The sequence below is a fragment of the Manacus candei genome, unplaced genomic scaffold (genome assembly GCF_025592945.1).
Source record: "Manacus candei isolate 608988 ecotype Guabito, Panama unplaced genomic scaffold, ASM2559294v1 h1tg000050l, whole genome shotgun sequence".
Classification (NCBI taxonomy): domain Eukaryota; kingdom Metazoa; phylum Chordata; class Aves; order Passeriformes; family Pipridae; genus Manacus; species Manacus candei.
This window is the reverse complement of record NW_026138098.1, coordinates 14,084,165-14,109,129: the sequence shown is the minus strand read 5'-3', so window position 1 is coordinate 14,109,129 and position 24,965 is coordinate 14,084,165. Positions and strand designations below refer to the sequence as shown.

At 39.3% G+C, this 24,965-nt stretch overlaps 1 protein-coding gene across 6 annotated transcripts in view; it reads right to left on the bottom strand.

Annotated features, from left to right (window-relative positions):
* The window catches only part of BTRC (beta-transducin repeat containing E3 ubiquitin protein ligase), a 122,206-nt gene extending 97,738 nt beyond the window's left edge, over window positions 1-24,468 (bottom strand). For 3 of the 6 annotated variants that reach the window (XM_051799983.1, XM_051799985.1, XM_051799986.1), the window contains exon 1: window positions 24,320-24,464. In XM_051799983.1, the coding sequence (XP_051655943.1) occupies window positions 24,320-24,367 (48 nt within the window). In that variant the 5' untranslated portion in view covers window positions 24,368-24,464. Of the gene's footprint in view, window positions 1-3,288; window positions 3,454-7,726; window positions 7,796-24,319 lie in introns of those variants that run through there. The other 3 variants (XM_051799987.1, XM_051799984.1, XM_051799982.1) reach the window with 3 other exon arrangements.
* Window positions 24,469-24,965: the final 497 nt, after the last annotated feature.

Here is a 24,965-nt window from a genome sequence, read left to right as displayed (position 1 = left end):
CAGGAACATTTTTTTACTACATCAGATGTTCTGCCTCTAATAGCCTACCCTCTCTTCCAATTATCTGATGTTCTAAAGACAAATCTCAACATACACTCAATGGCTAAATTTTTGCTAGTGCTCAAAATTGGTTATTTACTTTATTTGCTATTGCATTACAAGATTATATATTACCATTTCAGACTGGGGGTTTTTTATCAAATTTGTTCTCTTCTAGTCCTTCAGCAAATACAATATACTAGGGGTAACTAACACAGTTTTAGTAAATTGTGTTACAGGTCAGAAATATATCACCTTGTCCTGTAAAACTAAGTGGTTCTACATGGGGAAAAAACAAAAGTTCTTGGTCTACTACAATTCACAATTATAGTGCACAGGTGGGAAAACAAACTTACTGTATTGAGCTCACTGTAAAACAAGAATGACCAAAAGAAAATCAAACAACAGTTTAAGGATATTTTCATTATAATAACTTCAGAGAAATTAATGAGATGATAGTACAAGAATGACTGCCTTTGTGGTGCATTTTAACATAATAAAGTATAATAACGTACTATCCCTGTCTGGACCCTTCACTCAACTTTATGACAACCTGTGCACCTAAAACATCTTTGATTTCAAGGCAACCTACTATATTTTTGCACATCTTCACAAGTTAGAGATAAAGCCAAAAGGAAACCAATTTTTTTCCCCAAGGGCTAGTATTTGGCCTACTGTATAAAGTACTAATTTCAGCCGCTAATCACATCTATTTCAATCCTTTCCTAGTTCAGAATTATTTCCCTTCTAGTACTGTGTCCAGTGCCTTATGCAGCTGAACTCTAAAGATAAACCAATAACAATTTCTACTTCTTTTGGGAGATGGGAATTTAGATCCTGTTCATTCAATATTTTCATTAAGGAGCAGAAAGAGAACGTGACATGCTGAAGAGTTGAAGAGTTTAAAAACTGAGACAAATGGGACTTTTTCTGCTTGGTCCAGCTTATCATAAGCCAGGGAACTGGATAAAGCTGTACAAAGAAAAACAGCAACACAAGTTCTAACTATTACAAAAACAAGGACAAGAGGTGAAAAGAGGTGCTAAAAATTCTACCACGCAAACTGGAGCAGATAAAACATAAGAGATGCTCTGAAGAGTATTAAAACTATATAAACCAGACCTGAGCTTGATACAAGGAGACAGGTTCTTTTCCCACCTCCTTTTTTCATCACTTTAGAAAGTGAATATGGGATGGCTGGCAAATACAATTCTCCCTGAAAGTCTCTTTCACACTACTGTTTTGTGCATGCTCTATAAAATCTAATTCGCAGGAAACGTGACTCAGGAATTTTGATCCTTTATCAAACATGCTCAGATCTTACTGGGATCCCTCATGTTCAGAATTATTTTTACCATATACCACAAAAAACCAGGAGAACAAACTCCAATACCTTTCAATCTCACTTAGTTCCTCTTATACTTTTTTTTGGCCACATACTTTACTAAGCCAATGCCAAAAATATAACAAACATCACTTTCACACTGTGTCCAGGGTCCACTATTCCTGTCACCACAGAATGCAATACATTGCACAAAATGTATCAGATAAAGCAGCTGCTATTTGCATTACGAATGTTGGTCTCATGAAAGTTAACAATTCCAGAAAACTACTTCTGGCTAAAAAGTGATTTTGGTTCATTTCTTTGGTCCACTTTTCACCCTTTTAACCTTTCGTATATATATAAATATGAAAAGGTATCTCTTATTTTTCCCTCTTCTGTTCTGAGAGGCATTGTCTAATTTAATATATATGACACAAGTATAAAAAAAATAAATTCCCATTGCATCTTATATACTTTCACAATTAAAAAACCTGCCATACATATTTCATTTTTTAGCTTTGGTAGCTCTTGATCAAACAGGATTCTTATCTGAGAAAAAAAGGCATACAATACAACTTAAAAAACCCCTTCAAAATGGAATAAGAATATTCTTTTATTATTTATTTTAGTAGTTTTTGTGGGGCTTCATTTTTTTCCCCCCCCATCCCAACACTGGATACAAGGCATGCTAAATACATAATTACATGAGAGAGCCACACAGCTTTCAAAGGAGCCATTCAAGTGAATTGTGTAAATAATATGCCTTTACAAAGCCTAACATATGAATATAGATTTACCAGTTATGGAGCAGTTATATACCTGAGAGACAAGAATACCCATTTAAAAAAAAAATCCTGCCCAATTATGAACTTACCAAAGAGACCAGCATGGCTCAGAGCAAATTAATACTTTTATAACTTTTGGAGAAAGTTTTTTGCTTGCTTTCATTTGAAAATAAGAAAAACATTAAAAGCTGTATGTCTTAATTAAACCAAAAAACAATAGTCAAAACCCATACAGTTAAAATTTACATCTCCTTGCACCCCAGACAACTTTCCCACACTTAAAACCAGGTAATTCTGACTTTGTCACTGGCAGTTCTTCTTGAAAGGAAGAAAATTAATTTATAACAATAAAGAGGCAACTGCAGTAATCCTTACTGTGTGACCATGAGAAGGATCTCCCACAGTTCAACTAGCCCACAAACTCTCAGCTCTTCTAGCTGCACATATTGGACCAGAATTGTGAAGAGCGGGATGTGGTTTCTGTCATAATCAGTGCTTTGCACAATTTCTCAGCTTCTGTTATATTCAGGCATCCTGGTCACATTTCCACAGGCATGTATGGAGATGATTAAAAGTGGTTTGTGCTCTTGTTTGCCATAATAAAAGTAATTGAGTTACCTTATTAAAGACTCTTGGAGCATTTTTCACAAACTGCAAATCAAGCAACCCAACACCTCGCTTTGGGAAAGCCAAGCATATGTTTCTGGGACAGCTGTAGGATGTGACTTCAAAACAAATCGGAGGCTGGAATATGCTACTAGGATTCAATTACAACACTTCCTAAATTCCAAATGTAGGAAATACTGGACTTCTTACCCTGGTACAGATCACTGACTTCAGTGCAGTGGTTTTCCCCTTCACCCTCAGGGTGTTACTACATTCTGCCAGCTTTGCTGTGCACACAGAGCTCCAAGTGCTGCAAAAGGTTCCTTTTCCTTCAGCCTCCCACTTTGCACGTAATTGCTCAGTAAATTTTCCTTAACATACGTATTACGCAAACTCTTCTCTAATCCTCTGGTAAATCCCTAGCCAACAGTAACTTTTTACGAGAGATTCCAGTTCACTGACTACTCTTAAATATCAAAGATAAGACATATGGAAAAAGGTTTACATATTCAGATTATCCAAATAATTACTTACCTGAATGGGATCCGGGAGGATCAGATCACAGCTTTTAGGTAAATGTTTGTGAAGGAATATTTTCCCCAAAGAGTGATTACTGGAGTTCAACCTCTGTGATTCCAAGTCAACAGAAATTACATGCCCCAGAAAGGGGCCAACTTCCAGCATCTATAAGATGTACAAGATCCTCAATTGCCAAGGGCTTGAGGGAACTTGTGTAGATCACATCTGAACTTGACAATACTAATGTTTTCATAATTATAGCTCTTTAATGCATAGAGCTGATAAACCTAAACCAGTGCAGCTGCAGAGCTTTAAGATTCAGGTGCTATACTCTTCTTTAAACAGTACAACATGGAGAGACTTGTGTGTGCTTCTTTAAGCGACACCAAAGATGGTGTTTGGCAAGCCCTTAAAAAAGCAAGCCCTACACAAACGTACTAAGAGCAATCTCACCAAGGTCTAAAGCATGAAACTATTTGAAGGCTTTAAGTGGAGATCTTACAAGACCAATCACGCTAAGCTCCTTGGTAAGCAAGAAAACACAGCTGCCATTAAGCTCCATCATGTTTGATGGACATGATATAGTTAGACTCGATGATCTTAGAGGTCTTTTCCAACCGTTATGATTCTATGTCCAAAGCCTGATCAATTCCAACCAATTTCAAATCTTATTATGCCATAAGAGATAAATCTAATTCTTTGATGTAGGCATTCCACATGAGTTTGGGCAGAGTAACATGGGATCCTAACAAGTATGTTGAAACCCCTTTACCTGAGGACACTTCTAAAACTCCAGTCTTGATTTTCATGACACAAACTGCAGAGAATAAACCTACACTGGTAGAGAGATGAAATGGAGGTTTCATTAGATTTTTCCCTCATCTCCAGTTTTATTTAATTCCATAAAATCTCTCAGAATTATTGTTATGCACCTACCACACAAAAGTGTCTCAAGGATAACTGATATGTCCGCAGAGCACTTTGAGCACGTAAAGTACTATATGAGTGCCAAGTATTAATACATGAACTGCAGAAGGAAATCTTATTTCTACTTTCCACCCAAGGAGTTAGTATCTAAATTTTAAAAAGCATATGGGTCCACTGAAAATAGAATATATGTTTTAGAAGTTAAGGAGGAGATGCTAGATGACGAAATTACAAAACCAAAATATTTCCAGCATCATTGCATTTTTCTCTCACGAAAGTGCAATTTTAGCGGAAGAATCCCATTTTCACCACAGTCCTGGTTTTTACACTCTCTTTTCCAGCTGACTTGACTGAAGTGCAGACCATTAATATCTGAAGTGCCTTGTTTTGATTATACTGGCCTTTGCTGGTACCCATCTAGTTAAGGTATCACCAAGAATTTCCAGCATAAAACACATCTACAGGTTTATAACTTGGCTTTAAAAATTCTACTACAAAAGACAGTGGGAGGCAGAAAGGCTCAGATGAGTGCATTATATTACATATCCTATGTGATGCATACTTGCTCACAGTGCTATGAAAAGGGGAGGGATTAGCTTTAGCATGTTTCACAAGCCACATAAATGATACTTTTACTTCCCAGTTTATACAACCAAAATAATGTTTTGTAAGTGTTTCAGCTAATTAGCTCAACTCGCCCAATTTCACAGTTTAGCTTAATTTATAGGAGGTGTCCACATAATACAGGAATTGGCATGTCACATCTATTGATCGTATTTATACACAAACGTTTTCCCCCTTCCTCCCTCAGAAGTCAATTGTGGCTTGTCTCCAAAGGGTCAGCATCTAGTGTGATGGGATGTTACAGACTGCTGGCAGCACAAAGGCTTACATGAAGATCAAGGCTGAATAAAGCAAATGTAGGTGTTTGCTGTTTTGTAAAAGATGAACTTAAAGAAAACAGCTGGAGTAAAGAGAACATTGCAGGTTACTTAAAATGCTAGTCTTAAAGCAACATGTACTTCTGGCCATTGGTATTGTATTTCCTCAAGTCCACATAAGAACACAATACAGCTTTCTGCTGCAGCACAGCAACATTAAATATAAAACCTGCCATTAAAGGGCAGAGGGTAATGGCATCAGTGTGGGCGACCCATGCTCAGGTAGTGTTCAACTATTATCTCCAGTTTAAGTAGGCTGAAAATACGCAAATCCAGCCAGCACTGTTTTTAGATAAAATTGTCAGTTTTATGGATATTTATAGTATGTGTCCAGTCTTGCAGAACTCCATCTTCCTCCGCTTCATCTGTAATATAAACTGCTTTTAGTCCGCATTAATACAGTGTGTTACTGGGATACTTCTCACATTCTGTGTAAGTCAGGCAGCAGATCAATACTCAGCCATGCTGAGGGGGAAAAAAAAAATCATTAAGTTAGGATCCTGTTAAAAACACAACCACCAAGAGAATAAACCTGATGCACAGACCCCATTCCATCTGGATGCATATGCAGATTACTGCTTTTACATACATCAGAAGTGGCTCTTTTCAATACATAGTTTTAAAGAAGCCTACAGGGAGTACCTTTGATAGATATCCTATACCAAATCAGTCTCTCACCTCAAAAAAAATTTTACTTCTCTGCTTCTCATGAAAGCTCTTTCTTTTGATCAAGTTCCCACCCTTTGTATCAACCCCCTTACCCTTATACTTCCTGTGGTGAAATCACAGCACTGAAATTGGAATAGCAAAGCTATTTCCATGACAGCATCTGCTGATTGACACAGGCACAGGTTTATAACTTTTACTTGTATCAAGGAGGAGTAAGGAGGTTTAAGATAGACTTTAGAACAAATATCAATAAACTAAAAATCAAAAGGAAAGCACACTTACAAAAAATATTTTTTTCAAAGTGCAAGTTGTTCTATTATTTGAGGTTGCCTGATGCGAAAGCCTCCTGTGAAACTTTACTGAGCATTTTTCAATATTTTTCAGAGCCAAAAAAGCATGTATTCCACCTGCATCAGAGCACTGGTAATATAATGCTGGTCTGTTTGCCTCAGAAGTAAAAGAAAAACAGAACAGCCACACAATCCTCTTCCTATTGTTCTCCCAACCCACCACATAAGAAAGAGAAACTGATGCCATGCCCCACAGGTCAACAAACTTGAGCTCTGTGAGACAATAATTGCAGAGTTGAGATTCCTCTGAGACACCTTGCCTCCAGCTCAGCAAAGTTTAAATCAAGAAAACATAAGCTTCAGTGTCCCAGCAGACCTTCACTAGTGAGGACTTGGAAAGAGAGAGAAATGGCCTCTCAGAATGACGCTCCAAAGCATGTTTCACCTTTGCAGCACATCACTCATTCAAAGAAATGGTTTGCAAATGCAATATAGGACTCAATGCCCATCTTCTTATAGGTGTTCAAGCTCTGCTCAGTTTCACAGAAGTCAACAGAAGTTAACAGCAGCAAGCAACTTGCACAAGCAAGTTACTCCTTGCTACTGCTTGTAAGGTACTGACACAAGAGTGGAGAGAATCAACACCTTCCTGTTAGCACCTGCAGTGGAACTCTAATGGTTTAAGGGGTTTGCTGCCACAGTTTTTCATTCTCTCACATTCTGCTCAAGTGACTTGGCTCTTTGTTTCTGATGGGCTCGCAGTACCATAGATCCCTTCACCACCATGTTTCGTCATTTCACAACTGCAGTTGCCGTGACAACAGGATGCAGCTTATCTGTGCTGTTTTCATAATTCCAGTTTTTGTTGCCATAACAACACAATCATTCTAGCTTTCTACAAAAACAGCAACTTTAAGCCATGTATTCTCAAGGACACAGGATTCATCATATACATAATCTTCACGAGAGAAGAGATCTGTACACGCCATTTATAAATTAAGCTGTTTTTTCTGAAGGGGGATTTTTCACTCACAAAAGTGAAAAGCTGACAGCAATTGCTAGAGGCAGACTGCTGAGACATCTAAAGCCTGGCCTTTAATAATAGCCAGAGTAATATAGCACTAGGCCACTTCCGAGTGGGGACTCCCCACAGTGTCAGACTGTGTCAAACTGCACAATTGTTATGTGATGTGAGTAAGTGTCCATACTTGATTCACCCAGGCAGATCTGAATTAGATGTTAGATGTAATTCTCTTGAGTTTTAACCCAGTGGCCTCCCCATTATTACCAGCACCACCACCATGCAGCTTTGTATTTGAAGGCCCATTTTAATTCTATAATTCAAGCTGTTGTTGCAGATTTGTTTTCAGACACTGACCCTCTTCGCTTTCAGGTGACTGCATTTTGAACTTTTATTTACAGGAAGTGCACATTCATCAGACTGGTGAGAAAATGTTATACAAACACAGCATGCATAAACACAAAACAGTGATGGCTATGAGGGGTATCAGCTAACATGGCACTGTAACTTCATTACACCCTCATTTATGTACTTCACTAATGAGACAAGCACAGGTGTCCAACACGGTCCCTCACATGAGATGAATAACAATAATACAGTCCAACCTGCTTTAGCCATGCTTGGTATCCAGAAGATATAAGTTGGAATCCATCTTTTGGCATGTGTATTCGGGGCTAGGAGAGAATAGACATAAAGAGAGACCTCCTTTTACACTGGGACCTAGCTAACCTAAGTCTAAATTCTGGAGCACTTTAAACAATGCAGATTTTTTTAAGCCACATGTGACGGTTCAGTACCCAGATTAGTTCTTGTTTACTCTTCTGATATCAGCTGCTTTAAGAACACTTTTTTAATAAAGTCACAATCATTTTTATGATTTCCACCATTTTATATTTCAATTCAGTATATATAGGTATTTCTTTAAAATTTCCACACAAATGCACCTGGATAAGCACAGCCTCTGTGGTGAGTGCAGTAGAAAAGACTAATGGTCATAAATGCTTTTGACACTAAATAAAGCAAACGGTGTCAAAACAGCAGTAATTAAGCTATGAGTGTTTTCACCCTCAACACAGTCAGACCAGACACTGGACAACATGAAGAGATTATGGAAAATCCCTGAAGAGGTGCAGCCTTAATATTGGGGTAACAGGAAACTATACTCACACGCAGCCATAAATTATGCCTCAAACTGACACACAAATATAATCTCCTTCCCATTTATTGTTTTCATGCTTTATTGAGTTGGGGAAAAGGCAAGACATCCAATTGCTCTGAATGAACACATAGCTTACAGCTAAGAAAAAGTATGCACCAAAAAATGAAACACTGCCTAGTATGACATTCATTTGTAGTTTGAAGGCATTCTCACATTCAAGTGGATTCAACTGTTCTTATTCCCCCCAAAAAAGAGATGCTTGGATATTAAAATCAAAATCACATCTAAGCAACATGACCAGACAGGACATCCACAGACACCAAATCCAGAGATCTTTCTTACTCCTAGAAACTACTTCACAATCCCTTTCTTAATTCACAATAATTCCCCTCCAAACCAGCAGATGTGGGCCCCTACAACTCCTCCCAGAAGGCTGGAAGAAGCTTTCTCAGTTTCAGAATGGTTGTATTCAAGGTGAGTTTACCTTTGTTCATTCTTGAGTCAACACAATATTAAGTTTGTACAAACTGTGTCCACCTTGGTACTCTAAAAAATACAACTGGTTGGAGAGAAAAAACATGTCACTGCTGAATGACGAACCTTCCCACCTATGGTGGAGAGGTAATTGAGTCTTGGAATTTGAAATTAAAAGAAGAACTGGAACAGACTAAAACCGTGCCTCTAAAGAGAAGTACGTGTACAAGATTTTACAATATACTTTGAACATTAGTTATTTTTGCTTCTCTACAGTTTGAATTTAAATCCTCCTAAATCTTTCAAAGTAGCAGTAAGATTATGCCCTGGTGTCCTAGCCAGTGATCTCAGTTAAACATGAATTTTAATAATTACCATTGTGCTGATAAATTAAAGTCAAGTATATCTCGTTACTGCATTCACCTACTGAGTTTGGACTTGCAATGCTTAGCACATGAACAAACTATGTTTTAGGGGACTTCTCACACAGCTAGAAGCATCATCCTCCAAGACCTAATCCTTACTTCAGCACTAACTTCATGGGTGGTTAGTCTCTTTACTACTGTAAAATGAGGACAACATTCACTTACCTCACAGCTTTGCTGAGAGGAACTGTTGACATTTCTACCTGCTTTGAAAATGGAAGAAACTACACAAAGTACTACTTATCTAGCAAGAACACTACAGAAACCCACAATTTACTTCTGGCTCAAGTGCTTCAGTTGCTTTTTCAAAGTAGCACAGTACAGTATATATCTACCAAGAAAAAAGAAAAAAGCCTTCATAAACAAGCAGAAGTAACAATCTTTTCAAATCACAGTGTCAGGAGTAGAGACCTGAACACCCGTCTCGGATGTGCCCAAGTTCCCACAACAAATTGTGAAAAATGACTTAATTTCTTCCTGTTTCTGTCACCTAAGCTACAAATTAAAGGATAACAGTCAAGCTTTCTCTTCAGACCAGCAGGCTGCTTAACATTTGTTAGCCCATCAGTCCAGAGTAGTCTGAATAACTGATTTAAGACAGTGATTTAAACCATTAATTTGAAGCCCCTGGTCCTGCAAATATTTAAGTGTATTAACAGATCTGCTGCCATCAACAGGATTACTCTCATGCAGAAGTATTTCCAATATCAAAGATAACACTGTATTTCTATTTAAATAAACAATTTTTTGTGACTTGAAAGTAAGGTTGCTTAAGTATTAGTAATAAAAACCATCAGGACTTCCGGCAGATTAGCAGCTACTGTAAACTCAATTTATTTGTATTTAACTTGTCAGCACTGAAAAAAATAGGAGAAGCTAAGACCCGTCACTCATCTCTCAACACCATATTTGCAAAATCCTCTCTGTGAGGTATGTCTCCTCTATGTTTGATAAGCCTGCCCTCATCTAAGAAGAAATTAGACTAAAGAGAAGAGAAGGAAATTTTACCAGTATGAGGTATGTCACTACCCACATACTGCTGCTTATGCCATTTAAGTGGGATATTTGCACAAGTGAGCCCCTGTTCATGTCAAAACAAGCATGGATAGAAAAGTATAATTTAATTAAAACCTCACAGATTGACCATTGGCTAAACTTTTACAACTAATTTCCTAAATTCTGAATATCAGTAGCTCTCTAAGGCATACTGTGAGTGACCCCTAGGAATGCATTCTTCAGCAGAGAGGCAGTCAAAGTAGTACATTTGGTTAAAATGTTCTGAATTGCAGCATCTGAATGACAGCAGACACACTATAAGAGGAACCCTTATATGCCTGACAATTTAAAAAATAAAATAAAATAGCCTCTCTTCCCCCAGCTTTAAAAAGATGTGGGACACAGTAAACTGCCTTGTTTGAAAGTTGTATTATTTTATCAATCAACACTAAAATCTTCCACGATTATGATCCATTCAAGGCCAGTTCTATCATCAATACAATTAATTGCCTGGCAAGACCTACTCATTTTTGTATTTTCATGAGCACACATCGTTCATGCTCATGGTTCAATATAATTCAGAAGCATAGTATTTTCTCATAGCACATTCCAGCACATTCCATGATTAGAAGTCAGGCTGCTAGGGTAATTGTCCTCTTTTTCAATAGCCATGACAATGTTTGCTTTCCTCAAAAAGTAACTCTGAAAGCACTCTAACTGCTAATTTCTATCATGCTATTCTGTGAATATTTCACATTTTGATCTAGGTGAGCAACTAACTTGTAATATAACGCTGTCTACTTCCTTTTCCAAGACAAGCATGTTTATTATTGAGGACTTGCTTTAAAAATGAGCCCTCCATTACCATAGATGGCTTATTCCACAATCATCAGCAACTTATTCACAGTTCCAAAAAGCAATTTTACTCTGGAAGAAGTGTCTACTCTCTCTTTAGTCTTTTTGGTCGCCACAGAACTTGTCATCTCTACATTAGCCATACATTAAAAATATTACATATATTGCAGTTGTCTATAAACCAGTGAGTCAAGAAGAGCTTACTTTGCACATCTTTTTGCCTGCAACTCCTGACTTTTTTTCCTTTAGTAATCTACTCTTCCATTTTTAATCCATTTGATTTCCGCAGTCCCTAGCAAGGCCCAGAACAACAGAATGATTTTTGAGAACAAGTCAGTAATTTAAAATTCAGTGGTACCCTCTTCACTTCTCTACAAAGGCTGATTTTCAGAGGACATTTAATTACAGGCCTGAGTTCCTATTTTCTAAGCCTAAACACAACCCCTGAAGGCTTACAAGATTTGAGTCACAGCTGGAGCTGTGGTTACTATACAGTTTAAATATCAGCCTCTTTACTGTGCAATTTGTTTCGAAAATCAAATCAGATGCTGTGTCATAAACAAGTACTAATTAAGTACTGAGCGGAAATTGGGCTTTTTTGTGCAAGAAGGGTTCTTAAATATCTGCATCTTCACTTCCATAAGAAAGGATAAATATGTCAAGAATGATAATTATAAAAGGAAACCTACTACAGTACTTCCAAGGCAGTACTGCTGCTTCTCCATTTCATGTAAGAAGAAATGAGAGGGGGAAAAAGTTGAGACCTGTATGAAATACATATGTACCAAGGATTTTATTAATCTGATCATATAACCCATAATGCTTTCTTTTCCCTCAGAGAGGACATTCACTCTGGGTTTCCATCACATAGGTTTTAAACAGGCAAGCTAAACCTATCTCTCTTCTGTCACTGCAAAGCAACACTGAAGCTACTTATATTACCATTCCTTTAACTCATGATCTACACACAGTATTTATTTGACAATAATATTGCATTCATTAGATACAACACCTTCTTTGATAAATATCAAGAGAACAACAGGAATAATGCATTTTAATACTCTGAAGGTTGCCTCTGAGTAACAATATTCACGACTCCATTAACTAACAGGCTCTCGGCTACAAAGGCAGAATTAGATCTGTCAGTCACTGACAGGGAAGGGCATGGCCAGTTGCACTGAAGATTGTCCGGTTGAGATGACTTCCACAGCAAAGGAAAGCATCCCCTGTGGCCTAGAACTTGTAATGAGTTTGCATCCATTACAGCAATAAACTGAATTCCTATTACAGAATATACAACTTCATGGCCCAAACAGATCCCATACTCCACTGCCCAAAGCAATACTCAAAATAAGGCACTGCTGGATCTGTGGACTCCAATTCAACAAAACCAAATACAGGATTTCAAAATCTTTAACTGTTATTAGGAGAAAAAAACATGAGCTCTCTAGTCCTATGACTGTGAGTTGCCAATATTTAAGTGTGTCCTTTGTGAGATTTTGTAGAAGGAATGAACAAACACTAAGTCAGCTGACTGTCAGGTCTCACAGTTTGACACAAACTCCTTCAGAAGGACACAGTGCTCTCGAACAGTAGGCTCTGACTGCCTGCAAACTTAATGAGTTCACTGCACGTGGTGAGCATGGCTACTCCAGCTCTTTAATGAATCTGTTTGAGTACGTCGACTGAGATCTGCTCAAAACCAACTCCCACTGGAGGATGTCTATTTATATTCCTTGACAGATAAATAGACACAAAGTTTTTTTATATCCTTTAAGAGCAGCAGCAACCAGGAAAACTACTTTTGTAACATGAAACACCTGGATACCTTCTTTAGGGCTCACAAGAATATTAAGCTACAGTATTGAAAACCAAATGGAGACCCATGACAGCACTCCATTAATCTTTGGACAAAGTAACAGCAAGCTCTCCAAACATGCTTACTCTAGCAGTGTAGAGATTCCCTTCATGTCCATAAGTAAAAACATGCTTGATTTCACAACCATTTGACATTTTAAGTATGAAATTTGAGTCCTGTATCCAATCTCCTTTAAGACTGCAAGATCTGTGATAAAGAAAAGAGAAGCTCCATTTCTCATGCTACTGTCTGAACTCGTACCAGGTAAGTATCCAACAAGAACAGTGGCATTCACAGTGCAAGCATCACGTATAAAACAAGCAGCTGGAAGCCTGTCTAGAGATCAATAAAATGAAGCTGCTACCTTTCAACTATCTTGTGTCGTAATTTTTTAAGTCCACAGAAAAGTCATAAAGCTCACCTGGATTCTAATTTTTCACTGAGATTCAGAGTGCCAGGAATAGAAAATTCTGTACTTAAAAAAAAAATACAGCCAAAGTAAACAAAATTAAGTCTGAAAAACGACAATCTCCATAATCAGCAAAAGGACCTACAGTGTTAACTTTCACCTTCCTGATCTCCTGCTAAATTTTAGGTAGCAGACAAAAAATGATGCAGAAGAGATGGATTACAGGTCTGTGCCAACTATCCTGGAAGGAAGTCTGCAGTTCAAACATTAAGCAGACAAATTTGTATGAGGAGTACCATTTTTTTTTCTAAAGAGAAGGAAACACTTTCAAGAGCAGACTGCAGCACTCAACCACATATTCTGCTTAGCCACTAAACTCTTGCCTTCTGAGCAGACTCCAGCACTCAAGCCAAACACTTTCCTATTCACTAAAGTAACCAAAACATTTCCTTTTTGCAGGAATGGACAATCTGTCCCAATACATTTCTCTCACAAAGCACTGTGCTACAGTTACAATGCAGGACCTTTTCACCCATCATAAGTAACTTGGAATTCATAACTAATTGCCTCAAGAACTTACCAAAATATATTAAATTTCCTTTCCTCATCTAAATGCCCTGTACTGAGTTCAGCTCTATGACAGTTCTCAAGTCCTTGAGACTGGCACAGGTTGTAAATGCTCCTTTCCTTGGCTTAGCTAGAGGAAACTCCTCCTTCAGCCAAGTACCAAAGCCTGCTGTCTTGGAGGACTATGATGAAGTGGGGGCAACAGAAGCAGCTGAAGACACCTAATGGGCAGCCCCTGGTAGCCTCCTCATGCAGAACAGCTATCAGTAAGACTAGCCAGAATGAGTCTAAAACATTGCAAAAATAACTGGCAAAAAAAGAAAAAAAAAAACAAACCCAAAACACAAACAGGCAAACAGTTATGTCCTCTCTCCCCAAAAAAGAAAGTCTACTGAGACTGAGTACTGATAACTATTGCCAAAATGAAACAGTCACCATGGGAGGCTAAGTAAATCTATTCCCAATTTAGAACAAATGAGAATTAGTGTTAGACTAACCCAGTCTTCTTCTTTAAGAAGATCACTGAAGTCCAGACAAATTAGAAGTAGTTAAGCACTTGATAGATGACATGTAGGAAGTTACTAGTTAAAATGGAGAGGATTACGATTAATACAACAATTGTAAGGAGGATAAGAAACTAAAAGAGTAGAGGATCACAGGTTATTTTGAAAAAGGAACCATCAAGCTGTACAGAGATTGATCCTTGTTGAAATTTAATACTAATCTTGAAATTAATGTTAAATATCCTTACTAATGGCTAAAAAAACCCCAAGAATTACTAATGTGCTAATGAAATTAAAGAGACGTCATAAACATATAGGACACAGCATCTTGAAGATTTGGGTAACAGAACAAACACTAGATGCACATAAATCAGAATGTTACATTATTTCCATTATAAATTAGGAACTCAGTAACTGAGAAGAAGGGAAAGAGGTCCTGGGATATGTTACTCATTAGATAATGATGGTTCACCAATATGATGCAGCCACAATGATGGCAAATACTACTGTAGGATATTGTATAAAGGGAAGCACTCCCAGAAGAGAGATATTAGGATTACTGCTTTTGTACAAAGAATCAATAAAATATTTCCTGGAATGTTCTACATAGTTCTGGTCGTTCAAGTTTCAGGGAGACTAACCACATTCTGCAGCTGTTTAAAAAGGTCTGCTAAGATGATCAAAAGTTACAGGAAATTTCCTATGACAGAAAGACAAATAAATTAAAAAATGCTGGTTTAGCCTGATCAGATCCAGCTCAGAAGAATACGATTGCTCTCCACAAACATCTGCAGATCAACACAAGGGAACAAGGAAAGCTGTTTAAGCTCAAGGACAACACTGGCACAAGAACAAATGGAAATTAACTAGCCATGAATGGAGTTAAGCTGGAAAATAAGAACAAGGATTCTAACTTTCAAAGTAGTCAAGTTTGGAATAGCTCTACAATGGCAAAGCAAAGACAATTCCACTTAGGAACTGCTTGGAGTAGTTTGGAAAAGCTCTAGAGTACACTGTCTGCCAGTATCAGACTTGAACCCATGCAACACCAGATCTGTTCCAATCCCACACAGAGATGTGTCTTCTCACTGATGGGCTCTCTACAGTGTCTGCAGAAAGTCTTATTTTTAGGTGAGTGTGATTATAGATATCCAGAAATACCTTCTTGTTAGCAAAAACCTTGCAGGAATTTATGCTTGCTTATAAACAACAGCTGTAACAAAGTACTAGAGCAACACAATTCACTGGAGTCATACCAGTCAAGAGAAGAAAAAAATTAAAAGGAAAAAAAATACAAAAAGAACAGGGAATAAAGATATTTTTTTTCCTTTTGAACATATTAGCAACAGAAAACACCTTCACATTTGAAGGAAGTGTTAACATTGTTTGGACTTCTTCAGAAAACTGTTGAGATGCTTCCAAGACCCATCTTCTAAACAAGATCAATTCATTTCTTGAGACTACACCCACTTCTCATTGTTCTAATTTGCAGGAGGTGAATGATAGCTGGCTGCATTTCTCAATCACGCTGAGAGTTGTGGCATGTAAGAAGGAAGGGCATTTAGCAGACCCAATGAACAACCCCCCTGGAGAACTGCCAACCTCTTCTTAACAGACAGAATTCAAGGCCAACTATCCATAAACTAAAAGCAACTCCCACATAAACAGTGCTCCATTCTGCACCGCTCTCACAATAAATTACAAATGATGTGTGTAGAGAGGGAGAGTGACTACATTGTATGACAGACTTTCATGCTAGACCATTTTTCTCTGAAACAACCAGAGACTGTTCTGGTTGCTGTACGAGCAAGCATGGAAACATTCTGACTTTCTTTTCTAGTCAGAATACAGTCCTGCCTTGATTAGTATCCAAGCAAAAACTGCCATCACCTTTTTACACAGTGTTTAATCCATCCTCTTCCATTTGGAGGAAAAAGAAACCCCCTCAAATCTGTAAGAATAACTATGACCTAAGCTGGAAATATCATGAGAGGCTACTACAAACAGAAAAATCCCATGTAGGCACACAGTCAGCTGACAAAAACCACACCAGAGTTCTGCACTGACTGGTATCATCCAAATTCCCTCTCTACCATCTTCTGCAGATCTGTTTTGCTCCAGGTGCTTCTGAAGAAGATGGGTCCATGTAGACTAAAGTCAGAAGTACACTTATTATTGCTCTGCTAACGTACAACTGCACTTAAGAACTTCACTCCTTCATAGTAAGTGCCCATAACCTTTCCCTTCTTACCATGGGATGAAGGAAATTAAACCAGCACTAGACTTCTTGCTGCTTCTAGTCAAAACTGGTTACTCCAGTGGATTCTGCCAAGAGGTTGCATGGTTCCTGCTCACAGACTGTAAATACTTCTGTCCTTCCCTCACGAAGACTGGAAAGACCCCTTGCCGAGCTTTCCCATTCTTCCTTATTCTCTCCTTTCTGTTGCTCTCATCAAGATGAATGCACAAGACCCTGTTTCAGCAGTGGGGGAAGGGAAATTAAATCAGATGTTTCTCAATTTTTAATACAGAGGAGGAATAGAAGCAGCTAGAGGTTACAAAATTACGATCAATCATTTGTTTCCAAGAAAAATCACTGAGGAAAAGTGAAATAATTTAAAACTAAAAGTCATCAATGTCACTTCTGAACCCTTCTGCCATCCCAGATAACAAATCTGGCTGTGCACACACGGCTGCAAGTAGGCTGAGCACCCATTGGTTAATGGAACCAAGGAACTTGCACATGAAAGAGAAAAAAATGAATTTTAATGCAGTTTTTAGAAATACTTGTCACTGTTTCAGCATTGCCATTTAGTGAATGGGACCGATTTCTCTCTCAGTAGGGGATGATATTTTAATGATGTAACAATGTACTTCCCAGAAGAAAGACAAGCCTCATGAGGCAGATTAAAACTAAGAATATTCAGATCCCATTAAAGTCAGACAGTTTCAAGCCATTTTTAAAATTAATTTTGTTTAATGATAAAATGTGTTATCTTAACAGGTGGCTAGCCAATTGTAAAATTAACCAAAACATGGTCAGAAGCACAAGGCTAGCTATTAGAAGAACTGGTTTCTTTGTATTCTGCTTTCTTTTATCAGTGTACCATAAGACCCTACACAAATTCCTCCAGTCCATGACCCCTGGCAAATTTCTGAGCTTCAGCTTTCTCTTTCTGCAAGCAGCGGTAGTATTTGTCCAAGACCAGAGTTCCTTAGGACCTCAGAAAAAGAGACATTAGAAAGCCCTAATGTTGAATAAGCAGGAAATATTTAGTGAAGTTCCCAGGACGCTTATTGTCAACCATTTCTGTGGTATCAAGAAGTTTTTCTCAGCACTGATCAGCATCTTGTCAAGGAAGCAGCATCATGTTGGACTGCTTATTCATTGTATTTTGAGCACTTTCTCTTCAGCTGCAGCCACTGGACTCTGCTATGCTACAACTCATTTTCAGTTTCCACAGCTGAACACACAGTGGATTCAGCCCTTATGTGCAAAATCACTTAAAATATATAAAGAATATGGCCTGCTGAGCATCTCCTGAATGGTAAGGAGGAAATGAGGAAGACTGAAGAAAATATTCAGTATTTGAAACACTAGTTAAGCTTGCCACTGAGAATAAGTTAAATATTACACAAATCTCACCAGCATACGTGGAGTTTGAAATGACACAATGTAAGCAGACAAGGAAGTGAGGAAACGGTTTGTTCCGTCAGCATGGATGAATTTAGTATGAAAATTTTCATACAACAAAATCGAGTTGCTCAGCTTGCTGGTTTTACTGGTCTTACACGTGATCTGATCATTTATACCCTAAATACTGTTGCAGCAACCACTAGGAAAATGAATATGACAAGAATATATGACAATTATGCAGATGAAAAAAGGTCCGTGGAATCCCTTCACTCAAGTCTTAGGGAAAATTCCCAATTTCCAGGTATAGATGATGCTCTTTGTAAAAGAAAATAAATACTTTTCATGAACACGTTTTATGCTACAAACAAACTACCAACACAGTAAAATCCAGAGAAAACAAAATAATGGATGAACACATTCACTTGACAAGCATATCCACTCAATATCTGTATGTCAGGAAATACTTTCTGATCCCCACTTCAAATATTTTTAGTGTGAATTTTAAACGAGACCAGACCATGAAGTTTCCTTTGCCATTTAACTTTGTCTGAAGCCATTCTTTCTGCTACCTCTGTAGTTGCTAGCACTAAAAATAAATAATAAAACAATGGAAGTTTATATTTTCATCCCATTTACGGCCCAGAGACCAGAGCTTGGTTGGCCACCAGAAATACTCCAAAGATGACCATTTATTTTTTTCTTCATTAGATACCTCTTAGAGGGACAGTCTCTGAACACTGTACATTCCTACCTTACCTCTAGAGATGACACACAGGTATGGAATAATTTTATTTTCTTCCTCTAAAATCCTCATTACCTTTTTCTGTATCACAAACCTCTATAGGATACTGAGAATGTTGAGGCCAACGCACATCTTCTGTCTAAGGATTATTTAAGAAACCCTTCGCCAAACCAAACTTGTGGTTAGAACAGTCTGCTTTATCTTACTAATGAGAATGATAATTTAGTACCAAATACTCATGAGGAATTACAGCTCTGCTGACTGGCAAATAATTTGCCAAGGCAGATTAGTTTAGCTGCATAAAATAAATATCCACCTGCACATACTAGCACTAATCAGGGCGTGAAATTAAACTTTTTATTCAGTGGGAAATAACTGCTGCAAGGCGGCGATTTAGTCTGAGAAGCAAATATTAAGGTCAGCCTATTCTCTCTGATGTTTATAGTATATATTACAGTGTGGAGAGCATGGTGCAACAAATTTGGCTTTTTAAGTCTATGAAACTAAATACTTCAGTGATGCGATAGCAAATTTGCCATTTGCTTTTCTAATTGCATACATTTAATGGAGCAAAGTGGCTGAAATGAAACATTACCAGAGAAGTGAGGGTGAAGTTCCTGAAGTACCAGAGGCCTGCACCAAGTGCAGAAAAATCTACAGCACAAAGTTTGGGATGGAAGAAAATAAATCAACATTTTCTTTGCAATACACTAGTCTCAACAAATTTCCAACTAAGAGGATGCTATTTCAGCTAAGCACACGTTTAATATTCAAATAGGACTTGCAAGCCCACATTTAGGAGGCAACATTCTTGCTCTCCCAGCTCACAGAATTGTTCTCACTGCTTTCATGACACCCTTGCTTTGGATACTCAGGATTCTCTGCCACAATGTCCACAACATAAATACGTTCTTAGGAAGTCCGCAAGGTTCTCCAAGAAGACTTTCTTAAAACAAAGCTAACAAATCATAGGTCTTAAAAATCCCAGTCCTACTGACACCATAAATCATTCACTGCAAACAGAATGTCTTTTAAAGTATAAGCCTTTGTCCATCTGTTCCATATATATACACACACAAACAGAAAAAAAATTCCAACTTTATTACCCTTCAGCCTGCAGTCACACTGACTATTCTTCACTGTATTACCTGGCAGTTGTGTGGAAACTCCTACAAACATGAGAGTATAAAAATTAATCAACTTCACACTTTTCCCTAATTAAAAAAAAACCCGAACCAAAACAAAAACACACACAAAACCCTTAAAAAACTGGCAATGACCAAAAAACCCCCAAAACCCAATGCACAGATGCATCTTAAAAGACAACCAAAAGGTTCTGCTTCTCCTGTGAAAGTGGAAGGTCCATCAGCACCTCCTAGAATCGTATCCAAAAAGAAAAGGAAAATGGTAATTTAGGGATAAAACAGAAAAAAAGACACTCATGGAGAACGCTAGGATTGACATCTTTCTATTCACGGGCCAAGAAATTAAATAAATTATTGCAAATTGATTAATTTGTAAAAACTGAGAAAGTGAAACTTCATTAAATATCAAGCTTTTGCCTCTCCAGCCATCCTGTATGGGATCCCAAACTGGTCAGGTACTGTTCCAAGCACTGCTAATTAAATACAACCGAAGTTGTCACTAGTCCATTCAAGAAAACAGATGTCGCTTCATAGAGCTTTGATATTTTTCTTAAATACCTTTCAAAATGAGGAACAAAAAATATGAACTCTTATAAAAAGGGCTTTATTGTATTTTTATAGCATATTACATACCTTGTAACAATCATTCTGTTAAGTGTGAATGTCAGTTTTATTTTCTGTCCTTTTTTCCTGGCTATTTACAAGCTTTGTAAGAATTGTTCCTTAATTAAGTCTAAACATAGTTTTATATAAATGGATTCCTGGAATTAAAAACGTTCAGACTTAAGAAATGATTGTTACAGAGACTGTAACAGGCCGTAAAAAAGAATGCCACTTTAAACAAAGATTTCTCATTTTAATTAAAAAGATAATCATCAGAACATTCGTATACTTAACAGAACCATTTGAAGCTAGTTTGAAAAAATATCTACTATTCTATGCAGGCTTATGTAGTTTACTTTATATGACATTTAATCAAAGTCTCAGTTGAGCCTATCACACTCATACTTTAAATATTGTATCTACAGTTTCAAACACTTATTCAAACATGAAAGTTACTTATCCAGCACCTCAATTTCTTGTTCCTTTGTAAACAGTTATGATAATGGAAATTCCATTTCTTGAAGGCATAAAAGCAGAGCTCTGTAAGGCAAGGGGGTTGGGGCAGGGCTTTTGTGAGCATTTTTTTAAGTTAATGGGCATGTTCAGCTTGTGCATCAGTCTCTTACACACTGCACTTTATAAAGAGTGTACTTCTATCTGTAGCATTGTACAAACACGAAAAAGGGCTGAAGTGAACTAAGATAGGTTCCACTCTGGTAAAATCCTTGCTGTAGCTGCAGAAAACTGGACTATATAATTTAAAAGATCATATTTTTAATCTATGAACCGTCTTTCATTCGAAACAAACAAACAAACAAACAAACAACTTGATGACATGTAGAACACATGATAGAAAACACTCATTCACCAGCAAAAAATCTTCCCTGGTGAGCAGCTGCTTTGTATTGCACAGTGTTAATACACAGCAATTTAATATGAGAAATAAATTAGGCCTTATTAAAATGTAGAGTAAGGAAACAAAGTTAAATAAATGATTTAAACTTTAAACTATTAGATTATACGTATTGTAACTGACCATGGATAACTAGGAATCTGGTAGCAGCTATTAGTTAAATGTAATACTGCTTCACTGGCAAGTAATCAAGCCAGTATCAGCCACTGAGAAGGCAGCTGCCTTCTACTCCCATCGAAATGTTGCACAGACATAAGCATACAGCAAAACAACAGAGTACAATCTGCCTTTCAAAGCATTAAATATAGATGCCTTAAAGCAAAATAGTTTCATTCATAATATTAGCACTGGATGAAGTTTCCACATGACATTTTTCTATTAGAGTTGGACATTAAAATGAAAAACAAATCACCAGGTCCATCTTGCCTGATATCTTGTGACTCAAGAGAGCTGCTCAAAGTCAATGTCAAAAACTAGGTACTGACATATTTAAGTGGAAAAAAGTATTATCTTCTAGAGAAGCACAAAAAGACTACCCCCTACAGGGTTGCTTTTCAATATGAAATGAAATCTACCCCAAACACACATCAAAACCAAAACTATCTCTCCAGTTTTTGATAATAGGCCTCGTGTCTCCAAAATGTATTTGAGCATTTACCTACGATGCTGCCTGGGAAGCTCTGAGAAAATCAATAATTAATAGCAAAGCCCCCCTCAACCCAAACTGTGAGCCACCAAACAAGGAAGACGAACACGAAGCGTGTCCCACACTCGGATGGACAAGGTGAATGATTCAGCATTAGCTGAGAGGATGCACGAGCTACCTCTGTGCAGATAACTGCACCAGTGCCATTACTGCAGTGCCCAAGCACTTCCTGAGTGCTAAAAGGCAGAAACAGGAAGACTTTTCCTAGGAGGGCCAAGATGATACTTGCAACTTATACTTTGCTTATCTAAACAACCGACCTGTGCCACCCCTCCGTGAACACCAGAAGACCCCTAGTCTGACAGAACTTTACTACACCAGCATAATTAAAGTAAGAGCCACATCCTAGACAGAAACGCACTAAAGCAAAAGCCTGAGATGTGTTAAACCAAAGCTTTTCTCACTCTCCTCTCAACCTGTAAGCAAAAATACCCCCAAAAAGTTCAGAGTGGACAGAGGAAAGCCACATCTTTCATTGCACATTTTACAAGCATTTTGCATACAAGAGGCATTCTAATAAAACATAGAAGAACTTAGGTTAGCTTTTAGCTCTCAGTGCAGCCTGATCTTGGTAATTCCTCCCTTTATCTGGTGCTCTGAACAGACACATCTCCCATAAGATCAGCTCTCTCAGGCTCCAGCCTCTTCCCAATGTCAAGGAGCTCTATTGTTTGCTCTATTGTTCCAGTGGGACACAGCCCAGCTGCAAGATGGATGGGGGATTCCCTCAGCCTCCAGGCCTGATCTTACAGATGATCTCAAAAGGCCTGGACTAAGTCCTTGGAAGGGAACCTCAGTACAGGAGGCAAAAAAGGCAGCATATGAGAAGAGAGGGCAGCACCTACACAGTCCTGTCTGGCAGCAGACAACAATGTTTCACAAGAAACTTTTTGGGATGTGAAACTCACTATCTAGAGGCAGGTTGTAATTACCAAGCTTGGCCAAACACAAGTGCAGCAGGATCTGGGACACTCCTTTGGCCGTCGACGCACCAAAGAGGACCATTCATTATTACTAATTGCTACCTTGTCTATTTAGGTGTCCATGGCATTTTCTCACTTCACTGAGCTGAGACTCCATAAATCTGAGAAACTTGAAGACTACTAGCAAAAGGGTCAAAAAGTCTCAGGAGAAACAAGTTCTTCCAGATCAAAAAACAAAAGCCAAACAAGTGGTTTCAAAGCTCAATTAAAAATTAAAATTTGCAAATAGTGTTTCCTCAATTTCATTTTGGGCATATGTTTTGAAGGTTTAATAGAATTCCTTCTTCCTGATGAGCCTAAATTTAATTCTGTGCCACTGGAAGCACTAATTCAAAACAAACTTTTAGCAAGTGTTGCCAGTCATTTAAATTATATCCTTAGGGAAAAAACAGTTTGGGGCATGTGAAATTTACACGCAGTTTGGTTGGCAGCAGTTTGTTTTCATTTCTAAAATCTTACATTTCTGGCCAAAACACTTAGAAATATCAACTAACGAAGAAAGAGAATGAAACTACAGTTTAAGTGTACAATGCCTCGCATCTACGTAAATTAGCCGCATCTGAAGAGTAGCTTGGATGCAAGTACCCCCAAGGCTGTTTTCCATGCCAGAGGCCAACTCACAGATCTAAACAATGTACGTGCTCTTCGCAGTCACTAGAACTGATACGCTGCTGCGGCAGCAGGTGAAACGCTTAAGTGTCAGTATTTACAGCTCTCGCGGTAGAAAATGGGAGGAAAAACAAAATTACAGAGGGATGGTGTGCCGTATGGAAGGATAGTCTGAGGTGTACAGATAAAGAGGAAAAAAAACAAGAATTACATGCGCAAACCCTCCCGGTGCCTCTGGGCCCCTCTGCAAGGTCCTGCCTCTTTCCAGTTTCACTTCTTTCGCTCCCAGGTGGCACCTGGAGCTCCCTCCCCCTCCTCCCAGTGCTCCTTTTCCACGGATTTGGGGACCCTGCTCCCGGCACGCAGCCCCTCCCCGGCAGGCAGGACACCTCCCCACCCCGGGCCCCGCTCACCAGCCTCCTCTGCCCGCCAGCCCGGCGCCCCCCGGTCCGGCCCGGCCCGGCCCAGCCCAGCCCCGAGGCCCGGCCTCCTCCCGGGTCCCCTTCCCCATTGCCCCCCGCTCCATCTCGCCACCCTCCACCACCCCACGCCCATCCCCCCCAGCCCCTCCACACGCACAGGTGCCCACATCCGCCGCCGCCGCGGCCCCTCACCATGAACTTGAGCGCCTTCTCCTGCAGGACGGCCTCGGCCGGGTCCATGGTCCCGCGGGGCCGGGCCGGGGCCGCCCCCCCGCTCGGTGAAGGCCGCAGCCAGCGCAGACGGGAACCTGCGCTGCCCCGCGCCCCCCCACCGCGCCCCGCTGCCCGCGCGGCGCATGCGCCGCCCCGCAGGCCCACGGGAAATGGAGTCCCCGGCCGTGGGGCCGGCAAGGGCCCATACCGCAGACTGGAACTACAAATCCCGGCAAGCCTCGGGGGCGTGGGCACGTCGGGAGGTGGCTGGCGCATGCGTCGCCCGTCATAGAGGGGGCCGACGGGAGATGTAGTACTGTGGGGCCGTGACGGTGTGAGGGGCGGGCAGGGGTGAGCGGGGGACGGACCGAGTGACTGAAGGAGGGTCGTCCACAGCCTCAGACCTTACCCGTAGGGCGTACGGCTGGCTCTCGAGTCACAGCCCCCGCTCTCTGCAGTTAGCACCTCAAATCAGAGAATCACAAAATCACAGAATATGCTGAGTTGGGAGACACCCATCAGGATCATCGAGTCCAGCTCCTGGCCCTACACAGGACCATCCCCAAGAATCCCTGAAAGCATTGTCCAAACACTTGAACTCTGCCAGGCTTGGTGCTGTGACCAC